Raw genomic sequence first — 23,042 nt, 5'->3', positions numbered from 1 at the left:
TTTGAGCTTTCTGCATGGTGTGTTATTCTGCTGAAAGTTGGGGCACAGGATGGCAACAGTACAATATTCCTCTACACCTGTGGTCACCAAACTTGTTCCTGGAGGGCCGGTGTCCTGCAGATTTTAGCTCCAACCCTAATTAAACACACCTGAACAAGCTAATCAAGGTCTTACTAGGTATACTTGAAACATCCAGGCAGGTGTGTTGAGGCAAGTTGGAGCTAAACCTTGTATGGACACCGGCCCTCCAGGACCAGGATTGGTGACCCCTGCTCTACACCATTACACCACCAGAAGCCTGAACCATCAGTACAGTGCAAGGAAGATTGAATCCATGCCAAAATCTTCCTGTTTTCTGAATGCCAGCATAAATTGGTACTCATGAGTTTAAAAATTCTTTTTTCTCGTCTTCTGTTGTTTAACTTTGAGAAGCCTGTATTAATTGTAGCTTCAAATTGCTTTGTGCTCTTTGTCTCAACAAGTCCGGTGCACCACTACCAGGCATTAGTGATTATCATAAACAAAAGGTAATTGCAGGGAACTGGCGTTGATTTAGTTTGTAAAGACTTCACTCTGAATGCGGACTAGAGTATTGGACTTTGCGTTAAAGGATTCCTGTTATGCTTTTAATTTTTTTAATCTTAGTGTGGAATGTTTAAGGGTCGGGACTCATCAAGCTTTCAGATGAGTTGGTTTGGTGTTTCTACACATCCACTCTCATCAGATTAACTACAGAGCTCATTGGCCCGATGCAGCGTGTAGAACCGATGTCGTCTGAAGAAACTGCTCTAACTGTTTTATTTAGCAATAAATCAGACCACGAGTGTGATGTAATAAAGTGACGTAGCAAGTAAATATTTCAAGCCTAAGAGGCATGTGGATAAACAACATGGATTATTAGATTATCAGACATATTTGCACAAGTGAATCCTTCCATGGTGAGTTACAATTACTGTGATAATACTAAATGCTGCTTTGTTTACACTTTGTGCACGTCTGAAGTTGGATTTCCTTTTGTGGAATGAGAAAACAGATAAAGCCCTTGCGGAGCGGAAAGACATATCCTCTTTCGCAGGCGCAGAACGTAGCTCTCATTTCAGTCGGCTTTCATCCGTTTGATGTGTTAATGAGCAGATTTTTGTTTCAGACACAATCCAACGCAAGGCAACTACAGAGTTTGGTTTCATTGGTGCTAGTTGTTTGGCATTGGCTGGCCTTCAAAAATAGGGGTAAAATAACAATAATATCATCAAACTGTTATGTCTTGCAATGCCCGTACATTTCAAAGTTCTGCACGATACTCCTGACCAATATCCTCTGCTCTAATTGATTATATTGTGAAATATTTAATACTTCAATTTCCAATTATGTGTAAGGACATGCAATTTGTTGTGTAAACATCTAAATAATGATCATGTTTGTTGATCTATAACACATGGCTGATGGGCTAAGAGCTGCTGGATATACAACACGTACACTTATCAACTCACTTTTTAATATATAGAGAGGCATGGATGCCTGCGAGGTTCTCGAGGATCATGCTAGCTTGAGCTAGAATTTTTGCTGGGTGAGATGTCTGTGATAAGTTTTGGTCTAAGGTTTGGATGTGCCTACTACTTCAGTAGGTACTACTTTTGAATCTGAATTTACTATACGACCATTAGAAAAGTACTTTCTATGCAGTATGAATGGGAGTAGTGAGTAGTACCATATTTCAGTTGACATTTCCAAACCAATCAGAAGAACTCGGAGGTTGTTCAAACATTTAAAGTTTTTGTTTACAGGTGGCTGTGTTCGGATACCCTTGTTGCTTTATGTTGCACTTTTTTCCAAACCATTCATAGGCATTTTGTTTTGTGTTTTTAGAAGCAAATACATGTTTGGTGTGAGCCCTAAGCTGTTAATCAGTCACAACGCATTAGGATAACTGACACAATCATAACACATTTTGTATATTGGAAGGCAGGTGCTACTGTAGGTGCACAGATGCCCTTTGTGCTAGACCTCAGGTTTCAAACTCAGTTCCTGGAGGGCCACAGCTCTAAACAGTTTAGATTTAACCCTAATTCACATCTGATCTATGTAATTGAGTCCTTCAAGCTAGTTTAAAACCTCCAATTAAGTACATTGAAGCAGGGTTAGAACTAAACAGTGCAGGGCTGTGGCCTCCAGCTACTGAGTATGACACCCCTGTGTTAGACTGTGAAGAAAGATCTTGTAACAATGTAAACTAAGTAAAAAAAAAAAAAAAAAAAAATTATGTGTTTTTCAAACCACCAAGCATAAAAGCATTTTCTAATTCCTCAGAAAAACAAAATCAACACTTTATAAAAGAGCAAAATAACAGTTAAGACCTTTTTGAAACAGTACTTCACAAAATATTTTTAGTGATTTAGTCCTAAAATCAGACATTTATTACGATTTTAATTTATTTTCCCTAAATTAACTTTTAATAGTATTATTTGTTTCATCACTGTGGAAATGAAGGATCTCAAAACTCTAATTTATAAACTTTGTATTTTATTTCTTATCAATGCATGTCACTTGTATAAGAAAACTCAACTTTTTCGAATCTGTTAATAATTGTTTTAATAATAGCGAAGCAATTCTTATTGGGACACATGCTGTAGATTGTTAAAAACTAAACGTAATTCGTCAATCAGATTTTGTATTGAGTTTTTAAACGCTTCTAGGGCTCTTTTTGCACTATTGTGGGCATACATGCATTAATATAATTTTAGTCAAGGAAATCAGGAAACAGATGTATCCTTCTAAAGGGTATTTGTGCTGATGTCAACATTAAAATGCACTATGTAGTGATATTTGTAACTGTTATTGGCAGTAGCTCATTCCTCATTTTGGATCATTTTACGAAGCTGTGCTTTTTAGTTAAAATAGACAACAGGTCATTATTTATATCATTCTTCATGGGTTACACTAAACAACCAAAGCCAGCAAACTGACTCGCAAGCAGCTGGTTTGGGGTTTTGTTAAAATAACATTAAATTAATAATTGTGTTATCACGGATCAGGACACGCACGATTAATGTGTGTGCGCAGTACCTTTGTCCAGGAGCATGTACAATCATTCCTCGAGAGGGGTGTTTGTGCTCGTTCTAAAACGCCCTGGCCGAGTGATGTAAATCATTTCCCGTGGCTCATTTCCGCTCACGCTGCGAAATGAAAGGCCGTTGGGGCCAAAATGTCGTTCCCCCCATTATGCCCCGAATATGAAGAACTGGCTGAGGTTAAGCCTGTGTTGCTTAAATTAATCCGCTATAAAAACATTATTATATAACATATATTATAATAGAACATAATAATAATAATTATGTAATTATGTAATGGGTCTGATTTTTAATGAGGACCTGCACAGGGAAGTATTCATCTGGAGCAGGTCTTACACAGCCTGTGTGATTAGCCATTTCTTCAGCTATGGCTTGTTTAGATTACTCTGTTGCAGAGTGATGCCTCATATCAAGGAAATTATCATCTGCAAAGACCCTGCTTTGCCATCAAAGCCTGTGAAAATAATAACATCAGCTCTGACTGGTAAAGTGTATGTGGCAATAGGTCAACTGGTTAGTTGTAGGCTTACTATGTAATTATACAATCGTACCAAATAGTCTGTCCGAAGGACGCCTATGGGAAGGGTGAGGCCTGTTATCGTTCGAGAACTGCTTTGGGCTTCAGACCTGTCTCTCTGTGCCATTAAAATGGATGGTCACATACATTTGTGGCTAAATCAGTCTGGTATCAAGAAAGAGGATAAATGCCTCTTCCTTGACACCCCCATTTCGCACGCTGGCTCTTTAGAGAATCTGTTAAGCGGGCAGAGGGGGGTGGGGTCCTACAAGAGCTTCCTTCCCTAAGAAACCGCTCTTCTGGGGCGGCTAGGCGGGACCAGCCCCAGCCGCAAGCCAGTTTATCCGCTCAGCATTATGTTGGGCAGAAGAGTGCATCGCATCCATTCAGCCCCTAAAAACAGTTGGGGTGGGAAGCAGCACCCTCAGGAGACAAAGACTGTCATGTACTGTGGCCAAGAACCATTGTCGTAAAACGGCCAACGTCTTCGAAGAATTTCTAGCATTAGGAAATTCTTTGGGTAGCCCCAGTGAGGAGCAAAGGCCGCCTCCTTGTGCCCCACTGGGGGTCCATTCGCCAACCCTCCCACCGCTGGTGCCTCAGGGTGCGGAGACCCCCAGTGTTGTCCACCAGCGTTTTATCCCAAAAGTGGTGGCGCTAGTGGACTCACCCCCTTTACAGAGGGTCCAAGAGCAGTTAACTTAGGGGACTCCTGTCGTGAGTTCATTTCAGTGCCCAGAATTAGCTACCTAGGGGAGCATAGAGACCAGTCTTGAGGGGCTGGTACCCCTGCAGAATTTTCTGGCAGAATGGGAGTGGCTGCCAAACGTTTCACAGTAGGGTCCTGCTTACCTTAAAGAGGAGTTTTATAATGCAGCTTGGTTCACAACCCTCTTGCTACAATATGTGGTTTACATTTTTCCAAGTTAAAGCAGGCTCTAGTTATGGAACAGGAAGTAGACTCCCTTCTGAGGAAGGAATTCATAGAACAGATCCTCCTCCAGACATGGAGTCAGGGTTTTTATATTATAACTTCATTTTTTCAAAGAAGGATGGAGGGTTATATCCTATATTACATTAAGACGGCTAAATCGCTTTGAACATACGCTGAAGTTCAAAACAATGACTATCGGCACCATTGTGTCACAAGTACAGTCTGAGGGCTGGTTTGTCACATATCCATTCTTCAAAGTCATTGAAAGTTCCTAAGTTTTGCCTTCAGGAGCAAGGCATACAGGATTCTTCCATTCGTTCTGGCATTCTCACCCCACACGTTCACCAAAGTAGTTAATGTGCTATTGGTTTCGCTTTGGCTACAAAGGATTCGTATTCTCAATTTTCTTGACGGCTGGCTTATTTTTATTTTGTTAACCTAATTGTTTTTGGAGATTCCAACAGTGATAGTTTTTTTTTCTTTCTAATTTTACATATCCTGCCACCTCAACCAGCTGGGAGAGAATAAAGTTGTGGATCATCATGTAGATTTTCAAAAAGTGAGTTTAGATTTCTTGAGTATGTTATATTTACTTTAAATGTTCGTTTGAATAAATGAATATATCATAGAATTTGATTGCAATTTGTTTTTAAACATTTTTCTCAGTCATGTTGGAGTCTTGAAGAGTTTTTAGATGAGCATCACCCTATATCCTTGCATCAGAAACCACCAGACGAGCGATCAGCATCTACTACATCGTCATGGACAAAAAAGGTCATCCTGTGGCTGGTAAGGTCCAGTTTGTTTTCATACAAGTTTACAGCATTTTTATCTTCATTCAGACTGCTGTTTTTGATATGGATGACCAAGGAAACACCAGAAGTAAAAGATTTGCAAGCCAAGTTGTTATTTTGAGTTTAAAATGTCAAATTGGTCTTATGAAACATCAAGTTTGGACCAAAGGACCGGAACAGCCTTTTCAAACACTGGTCATACATATTTTGTTGATACTGTCTGTACAAAAAAAATGATAAAGCATTTGGCATATTGTTGCATTTTAAAAACTGAATGAATTGTTGAAGTGGTAAATGTTTTCAAATAAATTTTTATTGTTTTTTTTTGTAATTTACAGTCTATTTTACTTTTTTACCATATTTACACTCAAGAGAGTAAAATAACATAATATTGAAATGAAAAAATTACACCGAACAATTTATAAATTAAATATTATAGTAAATAAAATTAACCCTCAAAGCCATGGTGCTCCACTGGAAAAAGGTGGTTTGCCATCTCCAGGTTGGAGGAAAGTCCATACCGCAGGTGGAGGAGTTTAGGTATCTCGGGGTTTTGTTCACGAGTGAGGGAAGAATGGAACGTGAGATTGACAGGCAGATTGGTGCAGCGGCAGCAGTAATGCAGTCGATGTACCGGTCCGTTGTGGTAAAGAAGGAGCTGAGCCAAAAGGCAAAGCTCTCGATTTACCGGTCAATCTACGTTCCTACTCTCACCCATGGTCATGAGCTTTGGATCATGACCAAAAGGACAAGATCTCAGATACGAGCGGCCGAAATGAGTTTCCTTCGCAGGGGGGCAGGGTGCACTCTTATGGAAAGGGTGAGGAGCTCTGACACCCGTGAGGAGCTCGGAGTAAAGTCGCTGCTCCTCCACATCGAAGGAAGTCAGCTGAGGTGGCTCGGGCATCTGTTTCGAATGCCTCCTCGACGCCTACCTAGGGAGGTGTTCCAGGCATGTCCCACCGGGAGGCGGCCTTGGGGAAGACCCAGGACACGCTGGAGGGACTACAGTATGTCTCTCGGCTGGCCTGGGAACGCCTCGGGATCCCCCGGAGGAGCTGGAGGAAGTGTCTGGGGATAGGGAAGTCTGGGGTTTTCTCCTGAGACTGCTGCCCCTGCGACCCGGCCCCGGAAAAGCGGCAGAAGATGAATGAATGAAAATGAAATTAACCCTATTGTCAGTGTCAATGTGCCAACACATGTTGATCTAACTCTTTTGGAAGAGAACCCCATGAGACACTTTGAAATTGTAGAAATTAACTACCTTAGAGTTGTTTTGGGTCCCCATATTTTGCTGTGCAGCTGCAACCCATCACTGGGAAACACCCAAACACTCTCATTCGACAATTTAGCTTACTGAATTCACCTATAACACATGTCTTTAGACTTCTGGGGGAAACATATTTATATTATACAAATATTATATCAACAAATTTAATTATTTTATATATTATTCTATTACATTATTATTGTTTATTACTTAAGGGGTGCATGTTCTGCAGTTCCTCCACCCTGGGTGACAGCAATGTTCACTGTGTGCGCATCTTTCCAGTTGTGGGCTGTATTGTGCTGGTGTTGTGTGTTTATTATATTTAGATTAGATTAGATTAGATTAGATTAGATTAGATTAGATTAGATTAGATTAGATTCAACTTTATTGTCATTACACATGTACAAGTACAATGCAACGAAATGCAGTTTAGGTCTAACCAGCAGTGCAATAGCAGCAAGTGCAGGATACAGGAATAAGTTATAAAGTGCAGTTATAGAAAACTATGGTGATATTTACAGATGGATGTACTATGAACATTATATACAGGTTGGATGAGCTATGAACAGATTTAAGATATATGAATATATGTGCAGGTTGCTATTAATAATCAGTAGTGTGCAGATAGATAAACATGATTACAAGTGTATATGTTACAATATATGAATATATGTACAGGGATAGATAAACATGATTACAAGTGTATATGTTACAATATATGAATATATGTATAGGTTGCTATTAATAGTCAGTAGTATGGAGATAAATAAGCATGATTACAAGTGTATATGTATAGTGGGTGTGTACATAATTACAAATGCCCATATGCAGTGGGTATGTACAGTTCAATAAGTAAACAGTTCAATGTGGTGCAGTGAATGTGCAAATTTTAAACGTGCAAATGTTAAACAGTGCAGTTATTGCGAGGAGTTTAAGTTAGAGGAGAGTGGGGGGTGTATTGGGGGGGGGGGGGGGGGGGGCAAAAGAGTCAGTGGGGGGCAGAGTTCAGGAGGGAGACAGCTCTAGGGAAAAAGCTGTTCCTCAGTCTGCTGGTTTTTGTCCGGGGGAGCCTGAAGTGCCTGCCGGAGGGCAGGAGAGAAAACTGTCTGTGAGCTGGGTGAAAGGTGTCCTTCAGAATACTTTTTTTTATTATAATACAGTGTATTATATATTTTAAAATGGATGCCTTTAATTTACATTTTTCTGCTCAATAAAAATAACCATATAACCATTAGTGAATCACATTTTATTGCCTTGCAGCAATATCTACCAAAATGTGTCATCCTTCTCATGTTTTGATGTACCCTTTTACATGATTTGTTGATTATAAACAGCAGATTTTAAACTACAGGTACATTAGAGTATTAGTAGACTGTAAGGTTAGGAGTAGTGTAAGTGTTGTTGAGAAAAACAAGCAGCTGGATTTTGGGAGTGAAATATAGTTAGTTTGTTTCTCTTGCAGTGAAGCTGTCAAGTCAAAAGAACAAACAACTTGTTTTGAATTACTTTTTTTTGTAGAAAACATGTAAAACATACAGTACAAACAGTTTTTTTTTTATTTATACAAAAAAATCTGTTTTAGTACAGACATGTGAATAACAGGGTTTGAACAATGTGTTTAAACAATGTGAATTATCATACGTAACAGGATACAAACAGCAGATTGTTATAAATCATAACATGTAACTTAAGCTAGGAAGAGCTTATCTGATTCTTAAAATTATGTTCTGCAGCTCTAAAGCTTTTATGATTTGTCATAACCTGATTTCATATTGTTAGTTAATAATCAAGCGTCCAGGCCTGACTATTCAGTAATTTTTTATCATACGATTGGTCCAGAAAGAAACGAATTTGCATGTCAGGTGCTATCGCCAAACTGGATTTGTACTGATAGATATCAAAATGATCAGTCCCATCCTCTATCTTTTCAAAATCCACAGCATTTTTATATTCTTTATACCCTTTGTTACTCTTATCATAACTCTTGTAAAACCCCACCCATGAGTTCTTGAAGATTTCTTTCCAGTCTGTGAAGGTCTTCTTGATATAAAGTCGAGCGCAAGCTCTATTTTCTTTAGTGGTGAGCTGCAGAAAAGCATTATAATAATTTAATTGAACAGGGGCTACATTATTTGCATCATAGTAGTCTGGTTCATAAAAGAATTCTGGAAAAAAACTGGATGTTGAGTGATAAGGCAAATACTTTTCTTCATAGCATTTTTCATTCCACTCCCACGGTGTAGTTTTGGCCAGAACAGCGCTGTAATCGTTTTCCAGCAGGAAACGAATTTGAACTCCTTGAGAAATGGGCAAACTGGATTCATACTGGTAAATATTATAATCCTCAGTGGCAGTGCTGTCAATCATTGCAAAATTCACAGCATACTGATATGTGTCATATTTGTGATTTTCATCATGTTTACTCTTGTAAAAGCCCACCCATGAGTAGTAAAAAACATCCTGCCAGTTGCTGAAGGTTTTCTTGATGTAGAGTCGAGCACAGGCTTTTCCATCTTTAGCAACGAGCTGCAGACTTGCATCATTTCCTCTTATTCTGATGGGGAGAACTTTACTAGCTCCATCAAACTCTGGCCCATACCAGAAGACATTGTTGATGTATAACCTTCTCTGTCGTAGTTGGGGTTGGAGTCCAGCATTCATTAAGATGGAGGTAACTAAAACCCCAGATGATCTATCAATAATGAAAGATTGTTTCCTCTCCCGCTTAGGTTCTTCATTAGTATCACTGGAGTAAGTGTTTTGGTAAATATCAATGTATAGGATTGTTCCTAAATGTCCAGGTTCTTTTTGAAATAAGTAATCAGGTATATTGTCCCATGTGAGTTTTGTGTAACCATTTCTAGTTGTTTTAATCTCTAGGTTAATTTTCTCATCGGTATAGCACTCTGAATCATATGAGCGTTTATCTCTGCTAAACCTACAGTGGTTGCTGTTATAACCTGTTGCTGACAGAAAATGACGACATCTTTCCACTTCTGTACCACCATTTATTAGGCTGTATCTACGGTTATTTTCACAAGGATAATCATTTCTGATCTGTGAGATCAGGGCAGGGTCAATCTCATAAGTGTCATCAGAATTAAAGTCCCTTCTGTCTAGGTTATGTGCTGTAACATACACTCTGACTACCCTGTTTGAACTTCTTTGGTTCAGTACAACCATAAGCCTGTCCATGTTTATTTCTGGCCCATTGTTTCTTCTGTTTTGGTAATATGTGCTCACATAATCTGGCAATGCTCTGGCATTAGGATAATTTAGATTACCAACAGAATAGTAACTCTCTCCATAGTTCATAGGGGGGAGGTCCTGCTCTCTATTTCCATACCAGTGAAATCCATAGTTACCTCTGTCAGGGTCAAAATTCAGATACATGTTGTTGTTTTGATCAAAATGCACTTGTTGGGCAAACCAGAACAATAGCTGGCGTCCATGACGTGGTGCAGTCTTGGCATAGTCTGTGTTTCTCAAGTCATCAATATTGTTAAGTCTTCTCACAGAAGAGACGCTTGACAAGAAGAAACAGAAGAGCAGCAGGAAGCAGAGTCTCATGGCACCCATGGCAAATATCTTTATCAAAAACAAAATATTTTAAAACTGGTAACTTGAAAATAGCTAAATGTTTCAGTGTTACAAAAAACAACAAACATGTCACAGTATTAAGATAATGTATACATATAAATGAACTAGGAAGTTCTTAGTTTCTTTAAATTTACAATTTATAGTAAGAGTGCCATACACGTATGTTGGCACCCCTGGTAAAGATGAGCATGGGAGGCTGTGGAAAAAAAGTATTGTCTAACCTTTTTGTGTTTTTTGCTCAAAATATTAACTAAAAATGTAAAGATGCTTGAGTTTGATTTTGGATGAGAGAAGAGGTCTTTGTCTTGAAAAACGTTTTGTTTTTGTATTTATGTTGACGATGTTTAGGTAAGATTGTTGTTTTGTAGACTGTCTGACCTCAAGATCAAATGACTAATAATTATAGTTAATTATTGCCCTGACCATGGAAACAGCTTTTTCAGTGAACTTTCAATTTTGTAAAACTCTGTAACTTATTGGCACAAATCACTATTTATTTTTTTTTTCAACTCATCCTAATAAAAGTTAGGGTTTTTTCCTCATAAACCCTGTTAACAGGAGGCCATTGTTGACAATTTCATGTTTCTGTTAATCTAGGGATAATAACGAAAAGGAATATATCAGTGGCAATATACATTCAAAATATTTTGCTCATAAATTATTGGGGTGCTAATAATTCTGGCACTCATTTAACATCTTTGTTTTTTTGATAAAACTGTGTTTTGATTGCAGTTGTTCATTTTCAATGAGATTATAGTTTTTCTTTCTTACTTTCTTTCATTGGTTCCTTCATTCATTCTTTGAACTAAACTCCAGATACTTTAAACAATAAAGATATTTTTTCACAGCCTTTTTTGCTCATATTTACCAGGAGTGAACCTGGATGTACTTTCAAAACAAATGTTAACATTATATTCAAAAATACATACTTATTATTTTAATGCATCCAAAATGGTTTTATAATTTCCCCAAAGCAGTAGATTTGTTACATTACATTCTAATGTTAATCTTAAAGCTGGCATTTCTCTGCAATCCACGTTTGGACAACAAATACAGACATAGAAACCTAAAATATGATACATTTCAGTAAAATTTTGTAAATGCATTTGACATTCTATAATCTGATCGTACTTATATTACTGTGTAAATATTTTTATAATATAGTAATATACAGTAAACTCATCCTACCTCAGATTGAAGGATCTCAGTTGAAAAGAATCTGGATTCTTTACATCCAATGAAGGAATATTTATACAGTATGAACTACAAAGGAGGCTGTACTTCACACAAGGGGGCGTGTCTGACTGGACATCAGTTCTCATTATCATGTACTAATAAAGTTGTATGACAACTACCAAGAAAACTTAGGGTGCCTTTTACTTGCTGTATAAACAGAAGATTTTAAAGTGTAATTTCTCCCTTTTTTAAGGTCTCTCTTTTGAATCTTTTTTTAAAAAATGCCCAGAAACATCTAATTTAATTTTTATTTATTTTTTTTAAGTTTAGGCTATTTATCTTATCCTTATGTACATATGTTTACTTTTTTCCCCTGACATAAATTTGTTTTGTTTTACACAGTTTTGACATAAAAATAATGTAATGTAATGTCTTTGTCAATCATAAATAAATGAAAAATATCTCAGATAGTACTAAGTTAATGGTCAGATTTATACTTCCATATCCATCAGAGACACCTATTGACCATTTTACAGTAATTTAGCAAAATTTAGTTCATTTGTTTAGGTCACATTTATTGTACTTACCAGAATTACTTTCCTTTGCCGTTCTTGTTATAATATTAACATAGTTTCTTGTAAATGAAAACAAAAAATACGTTTCGAGGAGCTCCACTTGAGGGTGCACATTCTGAAGCTCATCTTTGTCCGAAAAGCCCCTGTCTGCAGCCTGCAGATCGGGGCGGGGCAGCATCTAACCCTAAGGGCTTTATTTTGATGGTCCATGTGCAGAGCGCAAAACGCAGGGCGCAAACGCTTTCAGGGCATGTCAGAATGCATTTTTGCTAGTTTAAGGACGGAAAAATCTGCTTTGATTTTCTTAATGAGTTATAGGTGTGTTTTGAGAATAAACCAATTACAGTCTCATCTCCCATTCCCTTTAAGAGTCAGCCGCGTCGTGCCAAGAGCGCATTCGCTATTTACAGGACGCAAAGTAAGTCTAAGTGGAAAAACTGAGCATTTCACTAGCAAACAGTTAACAGTTTTTTTTAACAGAAAACAGTTAAACAGAGCATCTACCGCGCAAGAATGAGAGATAATGGATCTACTTTCACTTTAGCTCTTGGATAGGGAAACCTTTATGCACAGACATTAATTAGTCTATAAATAATTAATTGCGTTTGTTAAGCGCAAAGATTCATTTCAAAACTATTTCTAAATTAAGTTCTAATTTCCAGCAAACAAATATATGAACAACAATAACCAAGTGTGCTCAAAAACCTGAGTTATATCCTAAAACACATGCTGTGCCCCATATGGTCTAAAACCTGACAGCTGGGCAAATCTAAGCTTGTTTTTAATAAAACAAATATAAATATGGATATAATAAATAATACTGCTAATAATAATAACATTATACAAAAGCAAATTGGTCTGAATGAACTGAAAAAGCCTCCCGAGATGAAGGCATAAAAGCAGTGATTTTTCATATTTATGTAGGTTAGAAAATAATATGTTTTGTAATATTTTAATCCTTTATATTTATATTCTATATCTATTCTCATTATATCCTATATATATCCTTAATATTTAAATGTTTTCATATGTAAAGATATTTGCCTATTGCTCTCTTGTGCATATTAAGCAGTGTGTAAGCGAGGCGCAACGAGTTTAGACCTGGTTTGTTTTAGTCTAATGAAAAATCTATTTTAGTTTCTAAAAATAGCAACACGCCGGCAGTGCGCCTCAGAACGCCTTCCTTTTTAGACCAGAACGCCTATGGGAGCACAAATGAGCGCTAATGCATTTGCTATTTAAACAGTGTAGCGCAACGCCTCAAAACGACTCTTGCGCCAAGCTGAAACTACCAAAAGACTATTGCGCTGCGCCTTGCGCCACATTGCGCCGGGTGTATGATAGGGCCCTAAAGCTGCGGTCACATTAGAGTTTGAGCATGCGAAACTCTGCCAGTTAAATGTGACCCAATTTTGACAAAGATCGAATCTGTTCTATGGCCTTGTAAACACGAAAAAAAACGCATGCATTCAGATATTCAGAGATCAGTTTCAGGCCTTCTTAATATGTGGAAATAAATCAGATATAGATTGGACATGTGACAATGCGACTGTCATGTAAATAGGCAGATCAGATTTATTGAGGCAGTCCATTCTGTACATCATTAAACTTGCGACAATGTGGTGCTTCTCTGCGGTTTAATGACAGAAAGAAGAGCTAGAGTGTGTGGAGATGCAGACGCGGTAAACAACATCAGAGGAAACAGAGAGGAGGAAAGTGGTCAGTCACCATAATTTGCTCCCACCAGACCTGAGATCTCTCTCGTACTCACACATTCCTCTGAATGGTGGTGGACATCATAAAGCATATAAACCATAAGCGCAAGCTGCGATGACGGCCCTTTTCACCTCCTTCGCCTCAAAATCTTTTTAAAGTTGGGTGAACTTCTTGTTGTAACTTTTGCTTTTTGTCGCTATTAATACACGCACTGCGGGCTGCACATAGAACATCTTTATTCTCTCCAACACCAGTGCGCACACAGGCAAAGACTACATTTTCAACTACACACACACACACACACACACACACACACACACACACACACACACACACACACAAGGGCCATACCATTACATAAACTGCGTGGAGTAAATCTGGACTGAACCATTCACTGCTTATACTACACTTCGCATATTTTGCAGAGCTAAAAACAAGACAATTTCTTCCATCGTGGCTAGTGCGGCACAGATGCTAGAACCCGCCTTTAGGCATGCGCGGCATCGTAAATTGAATGGCAAGTGTAAACGCGTGAATTGGATATGGGTCACAATTAAAACAACAAGTAAACAGACAGGCAAACAAATCAGATATAGGCAACAAAAAACGTAAGGTCATGCATCAAATTTCGCAGGTTGCTGCGGTGCAAAGTTCAAGCTTGGTGAACTCTGGTCTGCGAAATCGCATCACTTGACTGCGCGAGACCAACCGAGGATCAAAACATGACATCTCTGGACAGAAATTTAAAACATGGAGCAATCACTCACTTTTAAAAATGTCTAATAAGCTTGTTTAATCCTGCCCCTTTTCGCAGCGCCGCACGACAGAGGCCCCGTTTACACTGTCAGATCTTGATGCCCAATTCTGTTTTGTTGCCTATATCTGATTTGTTTGCCTGTCTGTTTACTTGTTGTTTTAATTGTGACCCATATCCAATTCACGCGTTTACACTTGCCATTCAATTTACGATGCCGCGTTTTTGATGCTGCTATGAATATAAATGTATATTTTCAGTTATTTGTGAATATTCCAGCAAGAGTCAAATTCTTTGTTAAGTCTTCTCATGTTACCTGGTAAGTATTTAACCTATAAATGCAATCAGTTTCAACATGTATTATTTACTGATCCATTTTAGAAACGTTTATTTTAAAATTTTTAAAGTTTAGTTTAGTTTCTCCATTTAAATGAATGAAGACAGGGCTCTGCTGCCACCGACTGGAAGGTTTTAATTTTACACCTGTACTACTTTTTAGTTAATAAATATTTTTATAATCTAATAATACTGAATTAAAATGCAGTCTTAGTGTTATTTTTGTAGTTGTAAATACAGGGTAAAAACTTTAATACCATTTTATAACAACACTTCTGGGTCAATTTCCACACTGCACAGTAGATCTATGTAAAAATATTTTTTAAATGATTTTGTTTGAGTCACTTACAACATTGTTTATCTATTTCATTTAATTTGAATATTAAATAGACAAAATATTTAATAAATAGGGTGGCACAAACACCCACAGTTTTATTTATTACTTATTTATCGGGACACAAATTAATAAAAAGACTTACTCTCTCACACGCTTTGTCCTAAAGCAACTACTGTATGCTTAGTGGTTGGCCGGCAGGATGCAGGAATTACCCTTACTAAACCATACTTACATACTTTTTCACATCGAATATTCAAGTAAACAATATGGGCAAAAAATCCTCTACAGCACTGTAACAGACTAATTGTAAATTATCAAAAATGCTTGAGTGCAGTCGATAATGGTCAAACCAATTATTAGGTTTTTTTCATTCACACTGGGCTTCATTTGCAAACTGCATAATGTGTTTTTTGTGTTATCTATGAGTAATATTTAAATTAGTTTGATGATCTGAAACATTAAAGTATGCTAATTACAAAATTATTTGTGATGTTCATGCAACAGGTGTGAGTTTATTGTTGATACAACACATAAGTTTTTACTATTTTAAATTATCTCTATTTTTAAAACACAAATTTAAACACCAGTCAATAATTTTTTCTTCACACTTTCCATTTAAGCAAAAGTGTCTGTTTCAGATTCATTTTAAGGCAGTTGCTTATAGGAAGATCAGCTTCTGCTTTCCATAGAAAAAAATGATGGTCTTGGGCTGTTTTGCTGCTCCAGGACCTAAAAGACTTGTGATAAATAAATTTGGCTGTGTACCAAAATATCCTGAAGGAGAATGTCTGGCCACCTGTTGGTGGTGAGCTTGTTTTAAGTGAGCTTGTTTTTTTGCAGCAGGACAATGATCGTAAGCACACCAGCAATTCTGAGAGGCTTAAGAAAAACTGTAATTCTGTAATTCTTGCGCAAGAAAGAAATGAAGACTTGGAGTGGCCCGATCAAAGTCTTGATGACATCGGAAGTGTTTTGTCCAACTCATACAAACTGATGGGGATCAAATGTGGAAGGGAGTCTGGAAACCATGTTCTCTTTTGATGGGGATCAATTGTGGGAGGGAGTCTGGAAACCATGTTCTCTTTTACCAACCTCTCAAACCACTTCATCACAACTGGAGTGAGTGTGACAGGCCAGAAATCAGTGTCAGCATCACAGGCTTTTTTGACACTCAAATGATTGTGGAAGCTTTAAAGCAGGATGGTACTTTTGCCTGGGCCAGCGAGGTGTTAAAGATATCCGTAAGGACATACAATAGCTGATCAGCATATTCTTTAATCACCCATCCAGATATGGTGTCTAGCCCTGGAGCCTTTCAAATATTGATGCATCTTAGAACCCCATGAATCACCCTGGAGGGGAACAGCATTTGTGGTGATGTAGTGAAAAATGTAATTATGAAATTTAACCATCTGGTGGTATGACCTCCAAAGACAATGGAACCTTATTTACCACTCAGTCACCCCTGTTATCAATGAAATCATCTGTTTACATTGTGTGTCTGAAACACTTGCAAATAGTAAACTGATGTATGTACACGGAAGATTTCAATGTTGTCTCTCATACATTGGTGCATCGTCAGCAAGATGAAAACAGAAATCTCTTCTTATGGAAATGTGAGCTGTACAGCAAACTATGAAGATGACAGACAACCTTTCAGCAGAGCAGATAAACAGGATAAGCTGGAGACAGATACTTCCCAAAGTGAATTAACTCGATCATTGCAATGGACTTTTTCATCCTGTAAAATGAATAACATCACAGGTGGAAGGAAATCCAACAAAGATGATTGCAGAAATGCTGTGCAGCCACTAGAGCGCACCAGCTCAGCAGTATACAAGACTGCATTTCAAAGACATGCATCTTTCATGAATGTCGAACTTGCCTTTAATGTTGTGATTTCATGTGACCATCTCACTCCTCAGCTATGCTTGCTGCAGGAATCTGAAGATATTGACCATCTAAGCTTGACCTCTTGTAGATCAACCTCTTGACCTCTTGACCTCTTGTAGATCAAATCAAGCTTAGAATTGCAATAAAACAATAAAAGTTTTTAAAAGACCAGTAAACCAGATTTGCAAGAAGCAACAGAGGACAACTAGGCCAGTTGCACTAGCAGTGCAATATGTGCATAAGTTAAAACGTAGCCTAGTTGTGACCTAAATGGACAGTTACAACTTACACGCAGTACAAAATATTTTTGGGTTGCACCAATGAACTTAGTTTAAACGTAACGCAACATTCCTACTAAATATTTACGACAGCAACCCATCATGTATAACAGTAGGAAAGAGAAGACAGTGAGATTAGTTTACATAGAGGAGCCCATGATGATAATGCAGAATGATCTCCCTCTACTCATAGCCTTATTTTCCTCTTAAATCTCGCATTTTCTTTTGTGTAATTTGTATCCAGCAATTAAAACGAGTAAACTTATTCCTGCTCTTTTCTCTTTCAAGTGTAGTGTATATATACAGTTAAAGTCAGAATTATTAGCCCCCTTCAAATTTGTTTTCTTCTTTTTTAAATATTTCCTAAATGATGTTTAACAGTGCAAGGAAATTTTCACAGTATGTCTGTTAATATTTTTTTTTCTGGAGAAAGTCTTATTTGTTTTATTTCGGCTAGAATAAAAGCAGTTATTAATTTATTTAAACACAATTTTAGGGACAAAATTATTAGCCCCTTTAAGCTATATTTTTTTCTCCATAATCTACAAAACAAACCACTGTTATACAATAACTTGCCTGATTACCCTAACCTGCCTAGTTAACCTAATTAACCTAGTTAAGCCTTTAAATGTCAATTTAAGCTGTATAGAAGTGTCTTGAAAAATATCTAGTCAAATATTATTTACTGTCATCATGACAAAAATAAAATGAATCAGTTATTAGAAATGAGTTATTAAAACTATTATGTTTAGAAATGTGTTGAAGAAATCTTTTCTCCGTTAAACAGAAATTGGGGAAAAAATGAACAAGCGGTCTAATAATAACAGGTTGACGAATTTATCACAGTATTTCCTATAATATTTTTTTACATTACTCTAACCTTAGTAGTTAAATTAACCTAGTTAACCCTTTAAATTGCCATTTAAGCTGAATACTAGTATCTTGAAAAATATCTAATAAAATACGATGTACTGTCATCATGGCAATGATAAAAGAAATCAGTTATTAAAAATCAGTTATTAAAACTATTTATTTATTATGCTTAGAAATTATAATATAGATTACGTTTAGAAATGTGTTGAAAAATATATTTTTTCCGTTAAACAGAAATTGGGGAAAAAATATACAGCAGGGCTAATAATTCAGAAGGGCTAATAGTTCAGACTTCAACTGTGTGTAAAAAACAAGTTTAATGTTTTGATAACTTTGTGTGTATTTTGCGTGCATTCACGTCTCGCGATGCAGGTGTGTGCTTCGTCTGTTATTATTGACTGACTGTAATTTAATGTACTATAAAAATGTAATGTATGATTTTAATTTTCAGAGTTATATATGGATGCATTAGTTGCAGAATTTTAAAGCAGTTTAACGATTTAAATGCTTTTTGTTGGATATTACGTCATTCAATGCGATTACACGTGACTTTACGCAAAGCTTATGACCTAGGCCTACTAACTACGGTTTACCTTTAGAACATGTGGTGCAACCGAAGTAAGAACAAATGTATTTACAAACTATAGCTAATAGTTATTAAGCCAGTTTAGTGTGGACTTTATAAGTTCCAGTTTAAAAAATAACTTACGAACAGCTGGTGCAACCTGGTCCACTCTCTTTCATTCCCCTCTTTGCTGAGTTTTGTTTCTCTCCTTTATCTCCTGCTCAATAAAGCAGCTCAAAATAAAGAAAATAATGACTGCCATCCTGATGAGGAAAACCTCTATAGAGATTTAGATTTATAGAGATAAGAGATAAGAGAGATATAGAGATAAGATTTTTGATCATTTTGTTTTAATCCCAAACAGATGAGCCCTTGAAGGCACTGGATAAATCTAACAAATAAAACATTTATTGCTCTCCTTGGGTATTTGAGAAGGAAATGTTTCAGGTTGCGAGCCTGTATTCAGATGTAGAGCTCTGCTCCACACCATTTATAATGTGGATTTTGGCAATCCATGTCTTAGAGTTTTCTTTGAGTGGATGATGTTGTGCATTCATTTTTTCTTAATTAAATATTTGTTGTTTGATTTTGTAATTGCCAAGATACATTTTTACCTAAAAATTTAAAATTTGTGATTCATTCTGGATTCTCCTGAAATCATTATGTCCAGTAAGTTATGCTGATGCTACTTTGATATTGTGTACATATGATGTCTAAATTTAGACTTTATGGAGCAGTAGGCACTTCAGCTGGGTGGCCATGCGATTTCTGGTTATCACAAATTTTTAGCAAGTTGTGTGGAAGTGACTAAATGAATTAACACTCTGTGACATACTGTATATAAGATATTATAGTATTTATAATGTACAATCAAATGCTTAATCAGTAAGAAAAGTTGAAGTGAATTCAGGTGCCATCGGTTATATTCTTATGATTGACTTGATTGTCATTGAGTCAGTGTTGCTGATGTCCTTAAGTAACTTAATTAGGAAACTTACTGTATGTGTCATTCACAAACTGTTATTCATTAAACTGTTGGTCACTTTAAAACTAACCTTCATCTGGGAGATCACAGTGACATGAATATTTAATCTGTTAACTGGTTGCATATATCAGATTTACTGCATGACTTGGACAGAGAAAAGCTGCTGCTATCAAACGTTGTCTGACAATGTCAGTGCAAGGGTGAACAGAGAGATCAATTGATGGAAGGTTTGCGAAGAAATGCCTTACTCCCTTGTAAAACTTGTTTTAAAATACAAAAATACTTATTATTATAAGTTGGGCTTCATGGTCCTCACAGCAACAAGGTTGCTGGTTTGAGTCAAGGCTGGGTCAGTTGGCATTTCTGTGTTGAGTTTGCATATTCTCCCCATCAGGGCCGGAGTGGGACTCCTTTTCAGCCCTGGAGTTTCAAGCCTCAGACCGGCCCACCTCAGTTCACGACTGACTATATTAAAATAAGGTCATTTCCAATTCAGTTTCTAATTACACTATCACGTCTTGTTTTGAGAAAACAGCTGCTTTAGATCTCAAATGTTCAACAACCCTAACAGTATTGTGTCTTAACAAAAAAATAAATAAAACATACTCAGACGAGGATCAAACCCGGGTTGGCAGCGTCAAATTCTATCGTGTTAACCACTGGACCACAACAGTTGTACATTAAATAGGCTGAGTTATATCATCAATAACCTGCAGGCTGGTTATATATAAAAAGAGTAGAGCTGCGGTAACATAATGAATAAGAATTTTGGTCAAGTAAATAAATAAATTAATTTAAAAAGTGTGTGACTGCTGAGAGCAACAGATTATGGAGCTAGGGACACCGGCCCTCGCGGCCAAAAAACGGACCGGCCCACCAGGAATTCTCCCGGTCCTCCCGATTAGCCAATCCGGGCCTGCTCCCCATGTTCACGTGGGTTTTCTCCAAGTACTCCAGTTTCCCCCACAGCCAAAAGACATGCGCTATAGGTGAATTGGGTAGGCTAAATTGTTCGTAGTGTTTGAGTGTGAATGAGTGTGTATGGGTGTTTCCCAGTGATGGGTTGCAGCTTGAAGGACATTTGCTGCGTAAAACATATGCTGTATAAGTTGGCAGTTCATTTCACTGTGGCAACCCCAGATTATTAAAGGGACTAAGCTGATAAATGAATGAATGAAAAAATAAATTTAGGGTATGTGGTTTTATTTTAAAAATTCACTTGTTTTGCCATGAAGATGTTTGTGTTTACAGCCCCCAAGCTCCTGTTTTTTACATTAATGACTGCTTTTGCAGAAACTTTTTTCATAATCTCTGTTCCTATAACCCATAGTTGAAGATAGGGAAATAAAAGACATATAAAATATGCACAATATATTAAATAACAATATATGCACCTGAAAAATGTTTCCCTTCAATCTCTTGTAAATTGGTTTAGATTAAATTGAATTATCCTGACTTTTGATAAAATTTTACAGAGTAAATCTTTGAATATATTATGATTTTTTATAGCTGTGACAAATAAAAAATGTTATTCCTTAAAAATGAAAAGTCTCATGTACAACCTTCAGTGCTGGGAAACACACTTTCTCACTCACACACTGATTTAATTTATCCAATTGGTATTTTTCATTTATTTGGACCTTTTGGTTTGGGGGTAGGGTGGGGGGATGACATGGATTGTTGTACAGAGAACATGGAAACTCTATACAGCAGTGGCCTTCTGGTCCAGCCAGAACTCAAAGCATTTTCTTTCTTGCTGTGATGTGACAGTTCTTACCACTTGAGTATCATGCTGCCCACATTCATTTTAAGTGTATTAAAATGAACAAACAAACTAAATTAAAAAATAGATAGGACACACTATTTCAAAACAGTTTTTTATTTTATTATTTTTTGCCTTATTAGCTTTATCATAGTTATTTTTTAAGTCTGTAGCACTTTACAATATGATCATATTCATTAATGTTATCGTATTTACTAACATGAACGAACATTGAACAATACATTTATTACAAAATGTATTAATCTTTGTTGATGTTAAAGTTGTTCATTGTTAGTTCATGCTAACTCACCATACCTCAATGCTACCAAAGATGACTTAGTATTTTATTAATGCATTAGTAAATGATGAACTATGATTAACAAATGCTGAACAAGTATTATTCATTATTAGTTCATGTTAGTAAATGCATAAACTTGCATTGACTAATTAAATCTTATTGTAAAGTGTGACCATTACTTTATAAATAAAGAGTACTCTAACAAAAAATAGCGTATTTTAAAACAAGTTTTACAAGGGAGTAAGGCATTTCTTCGCAAACCTTCCATCAATTGATCTCTCTGTTCACCCTTGCACTGACATTGTCAGACAACGTTTGATAGCAGTAGCTTTTCTTTGTCCTAGTCATGCAGTAAATCTGATATATGCAACCAGTTAACAGATTAAATATTCATGACACTGTGATCTCCCAGATGAAGGTTAGTTTTAAAGTGACCAACAGTTTAATGAATAACAGTTTGTGAATGACACATACAGTAAGTTTCCTAATGAAGTTACTTAAGGACATCAGCAACACTGACTCAATGACAATCAAGTCAATCATAAGAAGAACTTATGGAACCTGAATTCACTGCAAGATTCTAACTGATTAATCATTTGATTGTTCATCTCAAATACCATAATAAAAGTTTTTGCTACTTGTTTTTAAAAGTTTGAATGGTCTGGCACCTATTTACATCTCTGAGCTTCCTCTCTGGCACACTTCATTAAGCCAATTCAGGTACAAAAACACGTTTCAGCTAGTTGTCCCCAAAACACGGTTGAAATCAAGAGGTGACAGGACTTTTTCTGCTGCAGCCCCCCGAATGTGGAATGGTCTGCCTTTACATATCAGGTCATGTTCTTCACTTTGTGCTTTTAAGTCTCATCTAAAAAAATCACCTCTTGCCTTTGATTGTAATTAATTAATTTTAATCTGTTTTATATATTTTGCTTAATTTTATATATAGGGATAGATTTTGTATGCTGGTCTTTTTGTAAAGCATTTTGGTTATCATCTGTTGTTTTTAAATGCGCTCTATAAATGAAGCAAACAAACAAACAAACAAACAAACATAATATCTTATGTGGCAAGCAGTCATTTATGCAATTTGCAAAATCATGATCCTTGATTAATATGTGAAAAATCGAACTGCAACATATTGTTTTCCTTTAAAACAGTAATTTATAGTAGAAAGCAAAGTGTTCTTGGCAATAATTCGAATTTTATAGAACATCAGTAATATTCTGCTTTTACACAATACAGGTTTTTACTGTAGTTTGCGATGCAATGTGAGGGCAAATAATAGTGATCAGCAGTATTTTTTGTAGT

General features: G+C 36.7%; 2 protein-coding genes across 2 annotated transcripts in view; one reads left to right on the top strand and one right to left on the bottom strand.

Annotated features, from left to right (window-relative positions):
* The window catches only part of capn10 (calpain 10), a 76,631-nt gene that overhangs the window by 28,261 nt on the left and 25,328 nt on the right, over window positions 1-23,042 (top strand). The window contains exons 2-3 of the mRNA XM_073929582.1: window positions 5,034-5,078; window positions 5,186-5,308. The gene's annotated coding sequence lies outside the window, so the exon portion shown is untranslated. The remainder of the gene's footprint in view (window positions 1-5,033; window positions 5,079-5,185; window positions 5,309-23,042) is intronic.
* LOC141379256 (uncharacterized) lies at window positions 7,388-11,546 on the bottom strand. The gene is made up of 2 exons (XM_073933324.1): window positions 11,372-11,546; window positions 7,388-10,171 (listed from the first exon to the last, which is right to left on the bottom strand). The coding sequence occupies exon 2, from the start codon at window positions 10,160-10,162 to the stop codon at window positions 8,363-8,365; it is 1,800 nt and encodes a 599-aa protein (XP_073789425.1). The 5' UTR covers window positions 10,163-10,171; window positions 11,372-11,546; the 3' UTR covers window positions 7,388-8,362.

Source organism: Danio rerio, chromosome 2, assembly GCF_049306965.1.
Source record: "Danio rerio strain Tuebingen ecotype United States chromosome 2, GRCz12tu, whole genome shotgun sequence".
NCBI classification, from domain to species: Eukaryota; Metazoa; Chordata; class Actinopteri; order Cypriniformes; family Danionidae; genus Danio; species Danio rerio.
This window is presented reverse-complemented; position numbering and strand designations above follow the sequence as displayed.

Coding starts and splice junctions, on each gene's coding strand:
- LOC141379256 (XM_073933324.1), bottom strand. CDS start 10,162: ATGGGTGCCATGAGACTCTGCTTCCTGCTGCTCTTCTGTTTCTTCTTG.